This window comes from Pteronotus mesoamericanus, unplaced genomic scaffold (genome assembly GCF_021234165.1).
Source record: "Pteronotus mesoamericanus isolate MK-2021 breed Mesoamerican mustached bat unplaced genomic scaffold, CSHL_Meso_final contig_68, whole genome shotgun sequence".
In the NCBI taxonomy this organism is placed as follows: Eukaryota; Metazoa; Chordata; class Mammalia; order Chiroptera; family Mormoopidae; genus Pteronotus; species Pteronotus mesoamericanus.
The window spans coordinates 8,087,018-8,108,447 of NW_026555234.1; the positions used below are offsets into that span (position 1 = coordinate 8,087,018).

At 44.8% G+C, this 21,430-nt stretch overlaps 1 protein-coding gene across 1 annotated transcript in view; it reads right to left on the reverse strand.

The window, feature by feature from the left end:
• The window catches only part of PROM1 (prominin 1), a 90,381-nt gene that overhangs the window by 66,033 nt on the left and 2,918 nt on the right, over positions 1-21,430 (reverse strand). Inside the window, exon 2 of the mRNA XM_054581955.1 lies at positions 17,549-17,965. Within this exon, the coding sequence (XP_054437930.1) occupies positions 17,549-17,768 (220 nt within the window). The 5' untranslated portion in view covers positions 17,769-17,965. The remainder of the gene's footprint in view (positions 1-17,548; positions 17,966-21,430) is intronic.

The window sequence follows — 21,430 nt, forward strand, 5'->3', positions numbered from 1 at the left end:
GGAATAGTCAGATGCTAAGGGCCTGAGGAAGAACATCATGTGGCACATTCCAGGAAGAGCAGGGAGGCCAGCTAGTGCCACTATCATGATTGTTAGGAGGCTGCTATGTATACCCCTCTGCACCGTCTGTGTACATTAGGAGACCACCGCGGTGGTCCAGGTGATGGGCAGCCTCGGCTAGGAGGGCAGTCCTGGCCAGAAGTGGGCAGATTTGAGGGACACCTCATCCTAGAGTATCTGGGTTTACCTGTGAGCAAGCTGGCCTTTAGGGAGACTGGTCTGCTCCGTTATTGCAATGCAACACTTGGGAAGCACTCACTTCTAAAGTCACTATTAACTTAAACCTCAGGGCAGATATTCATTTCTACTCGGCTTTATTTCTATTGCACAAGTTATATTTGGAATGGCTCTTTAAAGAAATGCAACCCCCTGCAACGCAGGCACCCTGTGTAGCTATTCATTTTGCGCCACCATAGACCTGTCTGCATTAAACACAGCATGTCGCAATCAATCCCCTTCTTCGAAGCCTGCTGTCCAAATCCCATTAGGCTGAGATCCTAGGTCAGCCAATTTCCAGGACGATGTTAAAACGTATACAACCTCCTCTCCCCCTGGGGTCAAGTCTATTTACTTCCAATCGGGTTTGAAGGAAGACTTCATCTCAGTTAATAAACATATCCTATTGAATCAGTGACTCCATCAAATTCAAATATTATAAAATAATAATTCAGAAACTGATAGGCTCCTACAGGAGGTCATAAATGGTAAAGAAGTGCCAAACACCAATAAACACTTGTCTCTCCACCGTTTGGATCTGAGGATTGACTAAGACGGTTCCTCCCCGCAGCTTGCATCCCAAGCTGCTCTCTGCACACCAGCCCCCCCGTCCTTCAGAGAGTCCTGCCGCCTGACTGCTGCCCTGGGGGTCCCCCTCCTCTAGTTTTAAGTTAGTTTTTTTCAATTCCACTCAATACAAAATTTGGCCGTTAGGATTTTTTAAAATTCCTATTCTACCTTCATTAACAGGGATGTGTAGACAACTAAGACAGCATGGATAGGAAGCAAGAAAAAAAGACAAGCAAGCCCAGGGACAGAAGATGAAACTCCTAACCTCACGCAGCAGAGACTACCTGGCCCCCGGTTCCGCCCCCACGCCCTGCGCCCGCAGCGTTGGCATTTGTGGAAAAGGAACACGTGAAGCAAGGAGCACTCCTGTGCCTGCTGGTTTAAAGGGAGAGCCAATGCTCTGAAATTCCCCAGGTGCCACTTAGAGTTAATTGCTCAGGCCAGTTGTTCAGGAAAAACAAGACAAGAAGGAAGGGTTTTTTCCATGTGTTCTCACCAAGAGGTAACTTGGAGACAGAATCAGCAACTTTTTCAATAATACCCTAAAACGGTGGCCAAAGAAAGGAACATGTTTCATTGCGCTGTTCAGAAAGGGGTGAGGACGGAAGTGCGAGAGGAGGGCTCACTAGGGGTCACTCTGGGCACACAGCTCACAGCTGGGGGCAGACCTGGGGGCGGGGGCAGAGGCAGTGGCAGGGTATATAGCTGAAGACTGGGGATTTTTAAATAAGCAAATCATAACAACTCATGCCCAGGCTTTGGCATTCAAGCCTTTTCAAAAGGTAAAAGTTACTCAATTGGTGGTAGTCAAACTGGGCAAAAGGGGAAATGAAAATTGAAATTATAACTTATTAGAAAACACCACATTTCAAAATCTACAGGATAAAGCCAAGTTGTTCTCAGAGGAAATTGTATAGGCGTAAATGCATTTATTAGGAAATAAGAATAAACGTGGGCACAGGGACATCGGGGCGGGGGGGAACACCCTGTAAAGTATATGATTGTCTAACCACTATGCTGTATACCTGAAACTAATACAAAATAATACTGAAAGTAAAAAAGAAATCACTTGCTATTCCTGAGATGAACCACCAAAATTTCTGTCTTACTATATTCTGGGACTTAAAATTCACAAATGCCCTAGGGAAGAGTGTCCATCAAATAAATTATAAGCCAAACTCTTAACAGGAAAAAAAACAAAACAAAAAGAGATAACCAAATGTTTAACTCAAAACGTTAATAAAGAAAAGTAAACAGACTTCCAGGTGTAGAAGGGAAGTTAGTAAAAATAGACTGAACATAATAATGTGAACATAATTTTTTATTTAAAGTCATGTCAGGAGCCGGTAGAGGCCAGCCCTTAATTCTGGAACCCGTTCCTGTTCCAGTGGAGAAGACTCATTTATGAAACAGCAGTACGATGTCTGAAAAGGCACCATGGAAATGGTTTAAGATCCGCTGAGTAACACCTAGGCTGAGCCTCTCACAGCAAACGTTTACAGTCATTCTACTTGTTTTTCTTTCTAGACTTCTGGGAAGTAGAACTTACAAAGCATTTTCCGTGAGGTGCACTGTCCAATCTCGCTACAAGGTATTTATCACCCAACAGCCTGCTCCAAGGAGTGTAAGTGGCAGGGCCTGATGCTGACATCAGACAGCTCCGAATCCAAACTCCCACTCTGCCCGCTCACAGCTGTGTGAGACCCCGGCTGAGTGAGTTCCTCTCTCTCAGCCTCAATGTCCCTGCTCGTGACGTAGAGAAGATATCCACCTCCCAGGACACTGGACAAAATTTAGTGAGGTTATTTCTGCATTGCTCTTGTAGGATGAAAGTGGTTTGATCTTTATGCAGCGCTACCAGTCACTATCTATTAAAAGTGCAAGTTAGCAAAATTATAAACTGACCTGGTGATTCTATTTCTGGAAATTTATCCTATATACTTGCACATTCGTGAAATAACTAAAGCTCCTTAGAACAATGCTTGTAACAGCAAAATGGTAGAAACTAGTTAATAAGTAATGAACTATTGTACAATTTTAATAAAAAGATTCAGGAAGCTCTTCATGTACTAATATAAAATAAGGACCTAAAGAATATCACGTGTCAAATGATACATACATAAGACATTGTCACTTGTGAGGAAAAGACCACATACACATATTTGCCGGTAGAAAATACATCCGAAAAGACCCAGACACACAAATGTACCTACAACACCCGAACACAGTGGCTGGGTATCTGGGAGCCGGGAAGGGGGCAGAGTGTCACATTCATGTCGTTTGGTGCTTTTAAATTCTGAGTGATGTAAGCATGTCACTTATTCAAGAAATGAAGCATTTTAAATTTGGTGCGATACGTTAACAAATCAGAGTGGAAAACAGCAATAATTTAACTGAAAAATGAGCAAAGGCAGGAACAAGAAGTTTCTTTGAATAAAGAAGTGCAAATGGAAGAAGGATATGACACACTTGTGATTAAAGATCCACAAATTAAAACATCACTTTTTTTCCTATATTATGTCAGACTGGCAATGATCGAAAGTCTAACTAAAACATTGGAAAAAGTATGGGAAAACAAGCATTTTCACGTTCTAATACTGGGAATACAAATTTGCGCGCAACTTAGAGAGCAATTTGGTAAATCAATCAAAATTCTGAACGCGCAGGCCATTTGCCACAGTAAGTCCTTTTCTAGGATTCCCCCTATCAGTTGTGCTTGCCTAGCTCTGCAAAACTATAAATACACTCAACAGTGGTCTTTGTAACAGCATTTCAAACAAATTGCCAACCCAAATATCGACCATTATACCAGTGAAATGCACTGTCTAATCAATGGAACACTAAGTATGCAGCAATAACAAAGATGAGGAAAGAGCACTAAGATACTATTGCTAGGGAATGGGATAAACGCACTGTGGCAACTGAGCCTCAGAGCACAGCTCCAATGAATGGGTTAGCATCCATGGGTTTCACCGTGGAGAGAAACCAAAAACTTAACAGCGTGTAGAAAAAAAGAAAAGAGAGCAAACAAGCAGACACATAACAACGCTCTCTTGACATAGAGTGAATACATAAAAACACGCCTGAAAGAATACAAGCTCCTGTGGATAAGAGGGAAGGGGGAGAGGCAGGAGAGAAAACAGGATCAAGAAAATTGAAATGCGGACTCCAATTTTGTCATTAACATTTGTTTTCTCGTATTTAAAACGATCTCACTACACATTCATTCTCAAAGAATAAATATGCTACGGCTGTTTTATGAATTCTTTTCTCTGTACTTCTCTGCATTTTGTGAAATTAAAGAGATATTAAATGGATGTCTAGAATAATCCAGATATGTTCTAAAAGCAAGAGGCAGAAAAGCTATGTCAAATAATTCCTTTTGAAAAAAAAGTGTGTGTGTGTGTGTGCGCGCGTGCGCGCTCACATCCAACATTCTGTGGATGTTCATTCCCCAGAGCCAAGAACAGAGCCTGGCCCTTGGAAAGCCCTCGCTAAGCTTCCACTGACTGAATGATTGAATAAATGGCTACATAATGATCTTGTTAGCAATCAACACCTTTAAATATCATTTGCGTTTTATGTACATATATTGCTTTATATTTAAAAATAAAAAGAACTTAGTTTTAAATTTCTTGAATAACTATTGAAACTATAATTTAATAACCATTTAATAACAGTGCATGTAACAGGATTCATATGATGATTTGCATTTAATTTAATACCTATTCCTTCTCAGTTCAGGTAACCCCAGGAGTCCCTGTCACCTTCAGCGTGAAGCCCTCCACGATGGTCCTCACACCACAGCTGTTCCTTGCCCCTGAGTCCTTCACAGATATTTAATTACTGTTAAGTCTGGGAATCTTGTTAGCTAACATATGAGAAGATGAAGTTTTGCCATAAAAAGCAAAAAGTGGTAATCTTGGAAACAAAGGTTCAAGTCTCTGAAATATATAAATACCTAGCATAAAATCCACACACTCTGAATTCTACAGGGAAAATGGAGTTGCCCACGGCAACTCCCTGGACAATTGTATCAAGTGAGGTGTGTCATGTGAAGAATTAGGATTTAAAGAGAGTAGAGACGCATTGACAGCTGACAATAGAGAAATAAAATGAAGAGTCATTGAAAACCTGACATTAAGGGAAGTTTTAGGAGAAAATTTAAAAGCAGAGCAGCGTGCTCTAGAAAGGCGCGCGGCCCTGAGGGTGTAATTGTTTGACAGCTTGGTGGCATCATGGTGACACCAGTATTTCAGGAGAGTACACACAGCAAATACTCAACCTTTGTCGAGTGAATAGAGTGCTGGTGGAGCAGGAGAGTGCAATCTCTTTAAAAGTTCAAGCACATAAACATAAAAGCTAGCAATTATGAAGGATCTCTGATGCTCCAGGCTAAGCTGACGTCAATAAGTCTACAAGCTAGGACTGCAAACTATTTTTTTTTTTTTTTAGTCTTCACCTGAGAACAATCTTTTCATTGCTTTTAGAAACAGAGGAAGGAAGAGAGAAATATCAATGCGAGAGGAAGCATCGATGTGTTGTCTTCCATATGCACCCAGGCCGGAATCGACCCCAAAACCTAGGTGTGTGCCCTGGCTGTGAATTAAACCTGCAAACCTCTAGCTACGGGATGATGTGCAACCAACTGAGCCACACTGGCCAGGGTGAGACTACAAGCTATTAAAAGGCCATGTTAAGCATGCAAAAGTAAAACCGTATAAATAAAACAGAAATAGTACAAGTAAAACAATGAGATAGGAGGAATCAGAGTTCCAGAATATGTATAACATGAGGGAACTTTGAAGAAATAAGGTCGCCAGGAGGCAAGTGAAGGACAAGAGGCAACAGCATGAGGTGTCTGATCTTGAAAAAAGTGAGGCCCTCAAGTCAGGCAGGAACTGCAGTGAACAAAAGCCAGGAATTATCTGTGAAAAGCCCTTGAATCTCTTGTCTCAGGCGAGCAGTGGCAGTTGGGGTTTCTTTTAAAGGATTGGTGAAGGTGAACGCTACATGATACAGTTGTGAAAAGGTGAGAAAAATCAGTTATACTATTTATTTCTCACTTCTCTTCCTCTTCAGCACATGCATTGGCATCCATCCATTACAGGAATGGGTGACGTGACTCCTGTATAACCATACAGTAGAGACTCTAGGAGCTGACCCCCTCTTTCCAGCTGACCAGGTTACCGGGCCATGAGTGCCTCCCTCAGAAAACATGGCTGCACATAGTCCCGCAGGAGCCGGGGGGCCACTGCTGCCGGTTGTCCTTGGCCTTCCGCACTTGTCTTGTTTGCTTGTGCACTTACTGGATGCATTAGCGTGCTATATCTGTTCTAACAAAGTACCACAAATGAAGGATCTCTGATGCTCCAGGTAAAGCTGACGTCAATAAGTTTACAAGTTAGGACTGCAAACAAATTTTTTTTAATCCTCACCTGAGAACATTCTTTTCATTGTTTTTAGAAACAGAGGAAGGAAGAGAGAAATATCAATTCAAGAGAACGCATCGATGTATTGCCTTCCATATGTACCCAGGCTGGGACTGACCCCACAACCTAGGTGTGTGTCCTGACTGTGAATTGAACCTGCAAACTTCCGGTTATGGGATGGTTACAGTTATCGTCCCCCAATTCTGGGGCACAAAGTCCGAGATGGAGCGAGATGTGGACAGAGCCATGCTTCCTCTGCAGGCCCCAAGGAAGGATCTGTTCTAGAGCTCTCCTAGTTTCTGGTAGTTTCTTGGTTTGTGACAGCATAACTCTGGTCTTCACACAGAGCCCTCCTTGTGTGTGTATCTGTCTCCAAGTTCCCCCTTTGATAAGGACACCAGGCATATCAGGCTAGGTGCCCACCCTACGCCAATATGATATTATCTTAACAAATCGCATTTGCAACAGTCCCTTGTCTTATGTCCAAATATGGTCACATTCAGAGGTCCTGGGGTTAGGACCACGACATGTGAATTTCGGTGGTGGAAGGCGCGGTGGTGGGGGGCGCAATTCAACCCATTACACTGGGTTTGTTCCCAAGTTTCTTTCTGCCTCTTTATGTATAAGTAAATAAATATTATACAAAATGAAGAAATAAGAACATAAAAAAATGACCATTGAAAACGAAGTCAAATATTCTATTAAGACTTACAAAAAGCCAGTCAATTGGATGAAATTACATGTGGGTAAACCGTAAAAGCCTGGAGAGAAAACAATAAACTACAAATCTAAAACACTGAGTTCCCAGTGTTCTGTTCCACTTCAAAGAAATCAAAACAAGGAAGCCCAAAATAGAGAGGGTGGGTTTTGGGTGCATGCTGTTTATATCAGAAACACTAATTATAAAACTTCAAACAATTAACTCATAATGATGTTAAGCCCTTGGCCCTACATCAAAAGATTGGTAAGAGAATGTTCTAGGTTCCTTGCTAAAAATCTGTTTATTTTTGTCACCATCCTTATGGCAAAAATTCACTATGGGAAAAATTCAAGTTATAGAATATGTAAAGTATCCCATTTTTTTTTAGAGTTTCAACATATGTGAAAGCATGTTGTCAAATGAGTTTGAAAGGATTGGGCCTGTTATGAATGAATGAATATAAAGTGACCATCAATACTATTGCCATCATGAAGACACAACCAGACATATGTCTCCCGATGGAAATGTGTGATACCATCTATAAATTGTTTTGGCCCCAAATTAGCATGCATCTGATCTTTAGAAGCACTAGTTTACAGGAAATGCAGAGGGCAGAGGACATGTTAAGAACATCATGATGATATAATCAGCAATCTTCAGTCTATAGGAAATGCTACAGGAAAAGTAACTAGGTTCTTCAACAAATAAATTGCAAGGCAAAAAAAGACAGGGAGGGTCATCCCATAAATTCAAAAGAAACATAAGGAGACACATCAACCAGCTGCGATGTGTAGGCATTATTTGGGTCCAGATTCAAACAGACATTAAAATTGCATTTATGAGACAATTAAAATATCTGAACTCTTCCTGAATATTTGATTACATTGAAGAACTATTGTTAACTTTCTATAGTATAATAATATTGTGACATACTGAATTACAAGGCCCAGCACAAATAACACCCCTTTTTTTAATCACAAAATCATAAGCATGTAATTCTGTCACATAACAATATCACACTCAAGCACACCATATGACATTTTAGGTGAAATGTTCAAATTAAAACTACAAATTATTACACCCATATTATTACCCTACCAACCACACTCAAGCAGGCGTTACTTCTGCCAGACGCTGTATTTACAGGTGAATGATACAAAGACTAGGATTTGTTTCAAAATGAAAGGATGAGTAGGAAGAGTGGGGTAGAGGTAGAAACAGAGCAAGACTGTCTTGAGTTGAAAGTTCCTGAAGCTTGAAGGACTCATCAGACCTTCTCAATAATTTAAAAAAAAAAAATGTTTAAAGGATTTGGTTGGTATATATAGTCACCAAAAGACACATACAAGTGTCTTCAGAGCCACACTCTGCAGGATGGCCCTTCCACGGAAGAAATGTTTGTGTCTCTCCCAGATTCATATGCTGAAGCTCTAATCCCCAGTGACGGCATTCAGAGGAGAGGCCTTGTGGTGTGATTAGATTTAGATGAAGTTACGAGGGTGAGGCCCGCATGTTGGGTCTAGTGCCCCTACAAGAGGAAGAAGAGGCCAGAAACTGATCTCTCTCTCTTTCGCTCGCTCTCTCTCTGCCAAGAAAAAGGCAGCCAACTGCAAGCCAGGTAGAAGACTCACGACAAATCTGTTGGCCCCTTGATCTGAGACTTTCAGGCTCCAGACCAATAAGAAATATCTACTGTTTAAGCCACATAGTCTTTGGTATTTTGTTATCAGAGCAGCCCAAGCTGACTAAAACAGGCTCCAGCTGGACACTTCTCAAATGCCAATCCAGTAGCATGGACACATAAATTATGGTATATTCATGGGATAGAACAGTATACAGTAATGAGAATGACTATTTATAATATGTACAATGATATGAACAAATCTCACAATGAAAATGTTGAGTAAAGAAGCCAAAAACAAAAGAGCATATACTACATTCACCAGGCATGAACTCATTCTAACTGTTGACAGTCAGGAAATGGTTACCCTTTGGGATGATTTGGGGACAGTGAACACAAAACAATAGAAGGTTCTAAGGAAAGAGGGAATCTTCTGTAAACGCATTTGCTTTTGCTTGATCGGGGGGACAGCTGCACAGACGTGTGCTGTTTGTGAAAAGGCATCAAGCTGTAGGGTCAGGTGCATTTTCCTGTAGGCTTATTAGCACTTGAATGCAAAAAGCTAATTTTTTAAATTAAAAAAAATGTTTCTGATTTAGTAGATATGGTGGTGGGATCTAAGCATCCGCATTTCTAACAAGCTCCCGGCTAATGCTGTTGGTCCAAAATCCACACCGGGAGTAGCCCTGAGCCAGACCACTAGCGCCCAAGTATATCTGAGAATTTCCAGGACCGGGCTCTGTGGACCACGCCTACTCCCCATGGCTTCCTTCCTGTAGCTTTGGCCAAGGCTACAGGCAATGCCCACCCTTCATGACTTGCAGAACCTCATGCAGATGTGTCGGCATGATATCCCAGGGCCTGTCTGCCACCTGTCTGCAAGCTCCTCCCCAGGCTCGTGGCCTTACAACCTCCCAGACACGCAGCGCTGGCCTTGCTGCTCTCCTGGCCCAGATCCCGGGGGCCCCTGCCTCATATTGCATCGCTCAGGCCTCTGCTTGTACACCTACAATGCTCTACCTGGATCCCTCTCTGCCTCCTAAACCCTTCCACACCCTCAGAGCTCAGTTCATATGCTACTCCCTCCATGAAGCCTTCTTTGATTGCCCCATCATGATTAATTCCCCCTCTGGCCAGCCAAGAGCAAACTATTCAGACCTGACAGTGAGTATGTCCAGCCTGTCCTGCATCACAGCCCACTGTGGAGGTAAAGGTCTCTTCTCCCAATGTCAGCCTTTTGAGAACAGAGAAATCCGGTCAACTCCATCTCTGCCCCACAGCACCAGGCTTCCCACTCAGTAGGAGCTCACTACACGGTTATATAATTGATATACAAGTACTTGCAATCAGTCATACTTCCTCTGGTTTCCTTGTCTTTCAGAAATAGGACCTTGGGCACATGGCTGAACATCTCGGAGCTGTTGGTGAAGACTAAAGAACGATGTCCTAGGTTTGGTGGGTTGAATCGTGACTCCCAAAATGACATGTCTGGATCCAGTCCCTGGGAACCTATGAATGTGACCTGATTTGGAAAAAGGGTTTTGGCAGATGTAATTAAGTTAAGGGTCTTGAGACCACCCTGGACAAAGGGAAGGCCCTAAATCTAATTCCAGTTGTCCTTAGAAGAGAAAGGCAGAGGGAGATCTGTGCCGGAGACACAGAAGGTGGCCCTGTGAAGACAGGCGGAGATTAGAACCCGAGAGCCACTGGAGGCTGGAAGGAGCAAGGAAGGACTCTCCCCTGGAGCCTTCAGAGTTAGCGTGGCCTGCCAATACTTGGACGGCGGACTCGTGGCCCTCAGGACGGTGAGAATAAATTGCTGTTGTTTTAAGCCACCTGGTCTGTGATTTCTCATGGCAGCCCTAGGAAAACAACACATTACTCATTCTTTAGTCCATGTGATCACCAAGGCCTGAGATTAACTTAAAAGCTTTTGAATGCATATGGATTGTGTACATTCATAGCTTAACAAACACTAATATAGCGCTTCATGTATATCAGATGCTGTTGTAATTGTTTTGTAAATATTATTTGTTTAAATATTACGATGACCCCAAAAGTACCATTATTATTACTGCCACTTGAGAGGGAGAAAACAAAGAGAGTTTAAATAACTTGTCCAAGGTCACAGAGCTGGTAAACACCAGAGCCAGGATGCAACCCCAGGCAGTGGCTCGGGATGTGAGCTCTTCCCATGGCTCAGGTGTCAGGTGCATTTCCGAATCCAGACCCCAGCCAAACAGAGGGTGTGTGCCGGGCCGCCTGGGGCCACATCTCCTGGTAATGTCCACCCTTCATGGTTCTGACCCAGAGCTGCCCTGTACAGACCACACTTTGCAGCTACTTCTCCAAGTGCAAATTTTAGGATTTCTCTTCCCCTCAATCCCAATGGACAAGCAATGCTTGATACTGTGTTGGCTTCATCCAGCAGCTCCTGGGGTGGTCTCTCTTTATTTACATTTACTTAATCTCTCATTTCCTCCATGTATTTGAAGTCCTGCTGATAGGACAGCATCGCTAGAGACCAAGAGAACAGGAAGCGCTTCCTCTCGGCTCCTTTCGGGACAAGCGCACACCTCCGTTGGAGCGCACCACCTCCCGTGTTTCCTTAGGGCAGGCAGGGGCACAGCGCAGCCGGACTTCGTGGACAAGCCTATGGGAATGTAGTCAACTGGGCGAGTGTTTTAGTTTAGCTGAAATAACTGCACTGTGAAGCAGACGTGTAAGGAGGATTAGAGGAGGCCCTGTCAGAGGATTACAGGTTGCGGACACTATGTCACCTCCCTGCCAACTCCACCCCAACACTCGCAGGTCCCTGGGGACAGGTGAATGCAGACTGTCCTGCAGGTGTGCTCCACAGAGGTTGCGTGGAGCACTGAGATGAGCCCAGGTGTGGGCATCACAGGGCCCGTGGCCCATCCCTGGCTCAGCCACTGAGCCATCAGCGTGTGTAACTCTGAAATAGTCCCTTACCCTCCCTGAGTCTCACTTTTCTTATCAGCCAAATAAAAATGGCAACCGTGAGCCAGGACTCGAAAGCCAGCCAGCCTGCCTGGAGTCAAACCCTGTCTCTGCCAGTGACCAGCACATGACCCTGGTCAAGCTGGCAGGTTCTCTGAGCCTAAACTTCCTCTTCTGTAAAATGGGAGTATAGGTACGCAGCTCGCGGAGGGCAAAGTTGTTCAAATCCCTGCACGCGGGCACATAACAGCCGTTGGCCGTTACAACAGGTAGGATGGAAAGAGGTGAGAGCATGAGCGACATGGGGAGGGAGAGAAACAACAGACATTAGTTCTGTCCCTCCATGACCTTACAGAGCCAGGCTCTTTGCCAGTATGAGTCGCACGCTCTAAAAGACAGTGCTGCCTTTGTCTGAATTAAGAACACTCGGATATTGGATATAACATCCTGATTTTGCATGGCTATTGGCATAGACACACTTATTGGGCCGTCAGCCTGGCCACCCCCTCCCTGGGGACCACCTCCCTGCCCGTGGTGCTGTGAGGACAGTGATGGCTCACAATGTCAGGCCCAGGCGTTGGGACCTGGGCCACAGCTACTCAGTGGGCGCATGGTTGCTGATTGGCTCAGGCAGGACTGGAATTGGGACTTGGGTCAGGAAGAGAAAAAATCCCCAGCCCCTCTCCAGGAAGCCGACCTGAAACCTGTAACACTGGGCGTGAGACAGCAGGCGGGGGCCCCTGAGGGGTGGGGGCGGGGGAGGAGGGATGAGGTGCTCGTGGGCAGAGAGGAGCCCCCTAGTAGGCGGCAGAGAGTCCCAAGAGCGCAAGCTCTATTCCCTGGGGGCTGACGCCTCCCGTAAGTGTGTGAGATGACGGGAAGTCTTTTTTTTTATTATAATTGACTGATTATGCTATTACAATTGTCCTGATTTTTCCCCCTTTGGCCTTCTCCACCCAGCAGCCCCCATTCCCTAAAGCAATCCCCCCACCATTGTTTATGTCCATGGCTCATGTTGGCCACTCCATTTCCTACACTGCACTTTACATCCCCATGGCTATTCTGTAACTACCTATTTGTACTTCTTGATCCCCTCACCTCTTCACCCATTCCCACACCCCGCTCCCATCTGGCAACCAGCAAAATGCTCTCTGTGTCCATGATTCTGTCTCTGTTCTTCTTGTTTGCTTAGTTTTTCTTTTCGATTCAATCGTTGATAGATGTATATTTATTGACATTTTATTATTCATAGTTTTGATCATCTTCTTCTTGAATAAGTCCTTTTAACATTTCATATAATAACGGTTTGGTGACAATGAACTTCTTTGGCAAGAAATATTCAAAGTCATGAAAAGCAGGGACCTACAGCCAAGATTACTCTACCCAGAAAAGACAGCATTTAGAATCAAAGGGCAGATAAAGAGCATCCTAGACAAGGAAAATCTAAAGGATGATGTGAAGTCGTGATGATAAACTCCTGTTTGTGATCGTCTTAGCTGATAGGTCTCCGTCACCTGCACCAGAGGAAGCTCCCACGTCGCCTCACATCCCATGGCATTGCAGATTCCACCGAAATCATCTTACTTCCTCCCACTCTATCACTTCCCCAACTCCATTCTCACACCTCTAAACTCCATGAATGAATCCGATTAGCCTAAAACGCTGTTAGAAGCCGAACAATCATCCTATAATCTAACTTAAAAATACACTAAAACAAGACGGAGAATAATTTTAGAGAATTTCTATAAAAATAAAAGAAGAGAGGAAATTTCATTCATTGTTTATTCCATTACAATGGCTCTACTCCGGGTCCTGTTTTCTGCCAGATTCACCACAGACGCAGCAAATCGAAAGGGCACTGCTCACCATTATTGCCAGATGATCATCAGCCATGTCCTCTTTTAACGTGTAAAAATTACTATTTTTTCATAGTAACCCACGGTCAGTTTACAAGCACTATGCTAAAGTAAAAGAGAAATAAATTATACGCAAGGCAATTAGGGGAATATAGGAGCCATAGCTAGTCCTGGGGGCGGGTTCTCAACCTTCCACTGGCTGGCTGTGCGCCCTGAATATGTCATCTCACCCCGACTTGGTTCTCCAATCTGTAAGGGGGCGAGGGATATCAAAAAGAGAAATAAGGCCACCAACTACCGCCATCATCTACCTCTCAAAGGCTGCAGGGAGATTCAAATGAGCTGACACTAGCAAAGCACGTCTTACAGCAGGTACCAGGGACAGCAGGACAGAAGAGAGAAGCAGAGGATACAAGAGCTCGTGAGATGGAGATTATCTTTTTGGAGGAGTGAAGACCACTCAGCAAACCAGCGTCGCATCCAAGGTCCAAGCCCCGGCTTCTTCACCCGGTTCTGCTACTGCGGCGCTTGCCAGAAGACACAGCCACTTAACTTTAAAGCAGTGGAACTGCTCCTTCCCAGGCACCTCCGGGAGGAACGTCCCTGAGGGAGCAGCAGCAAGGAGTTCCACTGGTCCCTCCTGGAGACACCTCCCTTTCCCCACGACCCCACCTGAAACTAATCCTGGCCTCAAATTTGGCCGTTTCCTCTCAAATGATAATACAGCCACATAAGCCTCACAGATAAACATTATGAAGTGCATTGTTTATAGTCATATTACATCTGTGAGAACAGAGTCTCTGAAAATCAAACAACTTGACCAAGATCCCCCAGCAGGTAATAAGCAAGAGAGAGGATTTAAACAAAGTCCTTTGGACAGAGAGTGGGTCCGGCCTCTGCTTCCCCCATTACATTTAACTCGTTCTGAGTCAGTTCGTTACTACCTCCCTTTGCACCCACCACAAGAGCCTCTTCCTCCTTGTGACCAGTCCTACAAGCTGCTGCCGACCCTTTTCCCCAAGCCCAATTCCGCTTCCACCCTGGCTCGCAGCACCCAGCGCGGTGCACCACCGAAGGCAGCAGCTTTCAATAAACGCCTGGCGACTGAGTAACATCTCTGCGCATGCTGCCTCGGCTTCCTTCCCTCTGCAAAACTGCCTGACCTGTGCGTCTGCTCCAGCTCCCCAACCGAGACAGTCTTACTCCATGAACACCCACCTAAGGGTCCACCATGAACCACGGTCTCCTCCTCTCTCCAGACTTGCTGTTCCCTCCCCGGAACAAAGAATGTTTTTCAACACCCCTGGCCACCCTGCCCTCAACACCCTTTCCAAGCTGAATGGAGGGACAAACGACCCTCCTACCACTCTCTTCTGAGTGAGCCCACGCCTGGATGCTGCATCACTCTTGCAGCCTCAGAGCAGGGCAGGTCTTTATAAAATACCCCCACCACCTTCTAGAGCACATTCTGCCTCAGCTATCATCGTCCTGGTCTCACCTAAGCTAAGCTTTTCTTCTTCCAGGAAGTTAAGGAGGCCTTTGTCTCAAGTCTCGGCTAAATAACAGAAACATGTGTTTCTGTTTAGAGAGCTCTAAATGCAAAAAAAAAAAAAAAAAAAGGTACGCCCTTTGGTTACACACAGGATGTACGAGTAGAAGTCTCCCCAGTCTGATGGCATGAAAAGAGGGAGCCCAGCCTCCGGGGGCCTCCTTCCCCTTCCGCTCCTGCACTGGGACTTGGCATCAAAGCACGTGTTGTCTTCCAAATGAAAGACTATACCTGTGGGAGACGTTCGCCATCGAGGACTCACCCAAAGACTTATAATTTGGTTGGTATATTACTGTAAGTTGGTTAAGTTAATAAATAAGAATCCACCTCTATTTTATTTTTCCATCTCAAGTATACAGACGGCTACCTATGATGAGGCAAACATGAAGTGCATGGGCCCAAATGCAAAAGCCATGCTGGTATGTGTGTCCTCTGTGCTGCGAAGTGTCTAACGGACACTCAAGACTATAATGAAATCTAGTAACTGGGTGAAAGAATATAAATAATAGGGAAAACAACAACATTCCAACATTATATTCTTGATTCAAGAATTCAAGATTATATTCTTTATGCCCTGGCTGGTGTGGCTCAGTGGACTGAGCACTGGCCTGTGAACCAAAAGGTTGCCAGTTCGAATCCCAGTCAGGGCACCTCCTGGGTTGTGGGGCAGGTCCCCATTGGGGGTTTGCTAGAGGCAACCGATCCATGTTTCTATAGCACATCAATGTTTCTCTCCCTCTCTCTAAAAGTGAATAAATAAAATCTTTAAAAAAAAAAGATTATATTCTTTAAACAGTCCTAAGAATTGTTTTTTGAATGGAGTAGTGGTGGTCTGCTCTGGTCTGCTTTTGAAACTTTTGAGAATTTCTTTCTCTGAAGTAATAAGTATTGAATAAGGTCAAGGGGACAAGCAAGGATAACTCCCACAGATTAGAGTAGGATCTAAATTCTTCAGAATCTTCCTTCTAGACTAATAATGATGTTGGAGTGCAAAACCTTAGAATGTGTTGGAAATAGGATACCTTTTAACCTGATCATTTGAAAGAATGCTTTTTGAAATGCTGCTTTTCCCTTGTAAACAGTGTGAGGAAGTCTAGAGGAAAGGAAATAAAACAACATATGGAGAGATTACAGGATTAACTCGGTCCATGATACACTTTAAAACGACACAGGGAGGCTTCACAGTCTTTTTTAAGAAGTCATTGTAAATTCATAATAAACAACTGAATTCTATGCCTCTTCCATAAAAAAGAAGCCAGGGGAAACACTAGAAGGTATGTGTTTATTCAGTAATATTTACATCAAGCCTACAAATAAAGAGGTATGTATTGAAAACAGTGGATTTGTATTTAAAGTAAATAAATAAGCCCAGCATATTTTCTACTTCTGCCCTTTGGATTTCCAAATTTAGTCTTCTAAGCAATGGCGTAAACAGTAAGTAGTCTTCAGGAATCTCTTCAATAGCAATAGGGCTCAAAGTAATTTATTTAATTAAATTGAAATTCAAACTTAACAAAAAATTGAGAACTACACTTAAAACTGTTCCAACTGCTTGACTCAAGACCAATGAATGTAAAAACATTCTAAAATAAATATATTTGAATGAAAATTCATAAACAGCCCATAATATAAACAAGCGCTGAAGTTTACTAAATCCATTCTCTCTCCCTCTCTGTCTCTCCCTGTCACATACACACACATGCCTCTTGTGAGCAGTAGCTGACCCGCTATGCAAGATGATAGAGATTTTAATAAAGATTTCTACAAATCTTGTTAGGTATAGTAATCATGATAATGTTCAAATCTTTGTAGTTTAGAGCACAAGCATAGGACAGCTCTAACGCTAACCCAATAAAAATTTAGACTGCCAAACCCTGGGAGCAGCCTCTGCCCACAGACCCCTGTAATTTTCATAATCCCGTCCCTGGGAACACACACCTCGAAGGCTTTGAGTACAGCCCGAGGGTGGGCAATGGTAAGAAGGCCGAGTAGTAGTTGCACGCATAAAAGATAATAGCACCATACGCCATGGACGTCACCGAAAGGGGCCATGCCGCCTCTGCTCACAAACTCTGAGAACTGAAACACACAGTTACGCAGGTATCTAGGTTTGGTCCAGCCTGTCCTCACCAGAAACAATGTCAAAATGCATTTTGTGGTGGGTGGAGGAAAGTTAAATTGTTAAGCGGTGACGTAATTATTAACTTCCCATTTGATGACAGAGAATTTGCATTTTTACCCTAATTTTTACCTTTGGTATGTACTTGAGAATACGTCATTGCTCTAGACAAAATGAAGAAGAGAAAAAAAATTTAAAAAACAGAGAGAAGGAGGATAAAGAATTGGAAAACCAACATAGTTTGATTTCGTTTCTTATCATCACATTCGTGACAACTTATTTAACCTGCTACGACTTTTCTTAACTTCTGTCTGAATGCTTCCTGCTCTTATGAGATTCATCACCTTGCACCTCATACTTAATACTGACTATAATGTATATTGGTCGCCTTGTCCTTAACGGACATTGCTGAGTGTGTGCACACAACTCTTTGGAGAATGATTCTTTCTGCGATCGTCACTTACCTTCGGGAAAAGCATTGGGCTGCACCACATGGAGGAAGCCATGAACCATTTGAAAGAGAACACCAATGGGTCCGGGTGTGTGAGATTCTTTGGTCTCATAGCTGGTCGAGGGCAATTCAAATTCCAGGCCATGGGTACTTCTTGGGGATGACGGAGGCCCCTCTGAGATGGTGTCCCGGCAGAGCCCCAGCAGCAGCAGGAAGCTGAGTATCAGGATCATGGTCAGCAAGATGCACCACACATAAGGTAGAAGAGGGGGCCTCCCTCCTCAGAGCTTCTGGAAACCGAGGATGCGCCAGGAGCGTGTGTTTCTGTGCAGGAGAGGCCTGGGGGAGATTGGGTCTGTGGCGTCCTCCGTTTCCTGGCCGGGCTGGCATGCACGGTCTCCAGAGGGATCAGTCGCTCAGGGCAGCATCCCTGGCAGAGAGAGAAGGGGCAAGAGTGGATAACACAGCAGGTGCCCGCACTGGGGGAGCTGCTCCAGAGGAAGCTGCAGGCTTTAGAGCAAGTCTATCCCCCTAATCTGGATGGGGGAGGGGAGTGGGGAGCAAACAGAGGCTGACCCAGAGCCGCAGGGACAGGAGAGTGAGAAGCAGCTCCCTCCTCTGCAAGGGGCCATACTCAGATTCTTTATGGGTTCAAGAAACACCAGGTTGCGCAGAGACGACTTTGCAGTCTCAGAAGCTAACGTTTATTGAGCACTTACTATATTCCAGACACTGTGGTACGTGCTTGACAGGTAGGACCTTGTTTAAGACATTATCCCATTTTACAGATGAGGAAACTGACAGATAGGATCTCGGTGCCTTGCCCAAGGTCAGAGCTGATTCAAGGCGAGGCCAGAACTCAAACCCAGCAGTTTGCCTTTAGAGCCCAGTCTCTAGACCCTAAGACTCTCCTGACAGACCCTCCAGTCCGAGGCACAGAGGCCCCCAGCAATAGGCTGTATGCCTTTTTTCCTCCAAGTTTGTGTCATTTTCCCCGTCTCTGGAGATAAATCATCCTCTGCCTTTTATTCTATTTCCATGCTCACTGATCTCATTTCAAACATTCCCCCTCCATTGACCCCAACCCAAACTAGAAGAACAGGGGCTCAAGGGCAAGGACTAACTCTCTGGGTGACACTGGAATTGTCCATCTCATACAGTCACCAGGTAGTCTCCATGGAAACCTTTGCCCCCAAGTCACCACCTGATCAAGTAGAGGTCCAGGCAATGAGAGGTAGGTTGGAGGGGGACTCCTGCCCACCTTCGGGGAGAGGCAGAAAAACACAGGAACCCTAAAAGCAGCTACCAACCCAGTGTCCCCTGAAAATGCCCAATGTGGCTCCTGTTCCCCAGAACTGAACACAAGGCAGGGCGTGCAGTAGGGGCTCAGAAACGGCTGTTGAATATACATATAAATAAACCAAAATCACTGACTGGCTTGGGCTGTTGTGTGAGACAAGTGGACCAAAACAGAACCTACCAGAGGCACTGGGATGCTCTGCTGGTCCCCTCTGTCCTGCTGTCAGAACCCCAGATTTTATTTCATGTAGTAGACAGACACTAACTTTCAAAATGAGGACAAAGTTCTCTCGAAACACACACTGTGATGGGGACCCTCAAGAAAGTGACACATTGTCCAAGGGACCAGTGGACCCGTAACTTACATTCCACCAAGTCAAAGGAGAAGTGGGATTTCATGAGCTATTTGAATGAAGATGTGAATTCCTATGGAATCCCCGTAGGGATTGCCTGTCTTTTAAGACCCGCCCCACTCTGATTACTTCTGCAAAGAGCCACAACATAATGACCCTAAACTCTTCCTTTATCAACTCAGGGCTGCTCAGCTCGCCCACAGGCTTCCAGGACCAAACCCATAACCCCCCCAGCTTCCATGTCTGCTTCTCCACCTCACCCACAAACACACCCAGGATGCTGCTGTTTCCAAGAGACAATCTCCCTGCCAGGCACGGCAGCTGCAAACAGTCCTCAGGCCCTGCGGTGCCCAGGCCTTTCGCCGATTCTAACAGGAAACCAGGGCTCTGCTCAGTCATCAAATTGTTTCCAACGAGAACAAGTTAAAAAACAAAGTGTCAGCTTTTGTAAGTCCCTTGGTCTAGAAATTTCTGGGGCAGCACAGAGTAGGAGGAAGGTATGAAACGCTAAGAGTGTGTGTGGTTATTCAGGTAGGATAGGGCTACTCCAAGCAGACAGGCAAGTATGTGCACATGCAGCACACATGCACACACGTACGTATATATTACACACACTTCATATCCATACAACACACACTAACACATATATACAGGACAGGGCAAGAGTAGGTTTACAGTCAAGAGTACATGAAACAGTTTATTCTCATATTGTTATTTATTCATTATTGTATTATTCTTCATACAAAGAACTGTAAACCTACTTTTGTCCCACCGTGTTGCAAATGGGCACACACAATACACACACCACACACACACTAACACACACCATGTACAGATATACCACACACTGACACACTACCTATACACAAACCACACACACCAGTACACCATACACACACTAACACACAACACCCATTTGTACGCCTATGGACACATACCACACACACTAGCATCTCGTTCTCTGCTAAAGGACACTCCCGGAGCACAGCAGCTGGAGGGATTAAAGGCTCAGCTGCTAAGAAAGGCTGACTTCCTGGTAATCACCGAGCCTCCGCCAGGGATAGAGAGATACACAGCGAGAGAGAAATGGCAGCAGGCCCGTGGGAGAGCCAAGAATAAACAGACTTTCAGACTCCCTCCATGAGACAGCGTGGGAAGGGAAGCCCCAAAGACAACGCTGTGTCTCACTGAGGAGGACATGGGAGCGTCAGTGGGCTGAGACAGCACCTGGAGCCCCAAGCCCAGGCATCTTTAAACCTTGCTCCAGAATGTCAGTCCCTCTTAAGTTTAAATTTTAAGAAAATATTAAAATCTCATGACACCTGAAACACTAGATAATTCATAAAAGTCAAGCGAGGAAAAAAAGGTTTTCACCCCAGCTTTAATTGGCGGTGCCAAGTCCAGGTGCTTCCCTATGAAACCACACACAGGTAGCAAGTGTGCCGGAGAGCAGCTCCCAGAACTGCTGGCATAAAATCCACAAAAAACCCTCATGGACCAACAGCTCCATCAGCGTAAAAGGGGGTGTTGGTTTTAAATGCAGATTAGCGGCACGAATGTCTAAAGATGGGGGCCATTCATCTGCATGTTTCACAAGCTTCCCTCATGAGGGACCCTTATGACATGTGAGGTCTGAGAACCAGCACTGTTCCTGACCGCTGCCGCGCTCACTCTTGCCTCTTTCCAAAGACACCTCAGGCTTCCCAACAGAACTGCAGGGCAACGGAAGGAAGGCTAGGCATCCCGACTGCCCTTCTTCCATAGTGCGGCGAACTGACCAGCTGTTGTCGGGGGGTGTCTGACTGACTTCTCTCTGTGCCTGTAGAGTCAGGCACACAGTAGGCACTCAGCAAGGACTGCTGAAATCAAATGGTGGAGAGATGATGGAGAACTCACAAAATGGTCTATTGTACCTGTTTCAAAATTGTCAAACATTTGTTTATGGGCAGTCCCCGCTACTTCCTGCCAACACAGAGAGCCAACTGGTCTACCCTCCTGCAGGCCATACTTCCTGCTGGGACCACCAACATGGCAAGCTTTGGAAACTGCTCTGTCGAGGGCTATCCCCTTGCCTAGGTCCTGGACTGATCAATAAAGTTGTCTCACCATCTTTCTGATGGTTTATAGGGGTGACGATTCCTGGTTTTCATTCCAAATATACTGATTTCAAACTGGGGAAGGGGCTCAAGAATGTGAATTTTAAGCAAATATCTCACGTGATTTTGAGCCCAGAGTCCAGGGTG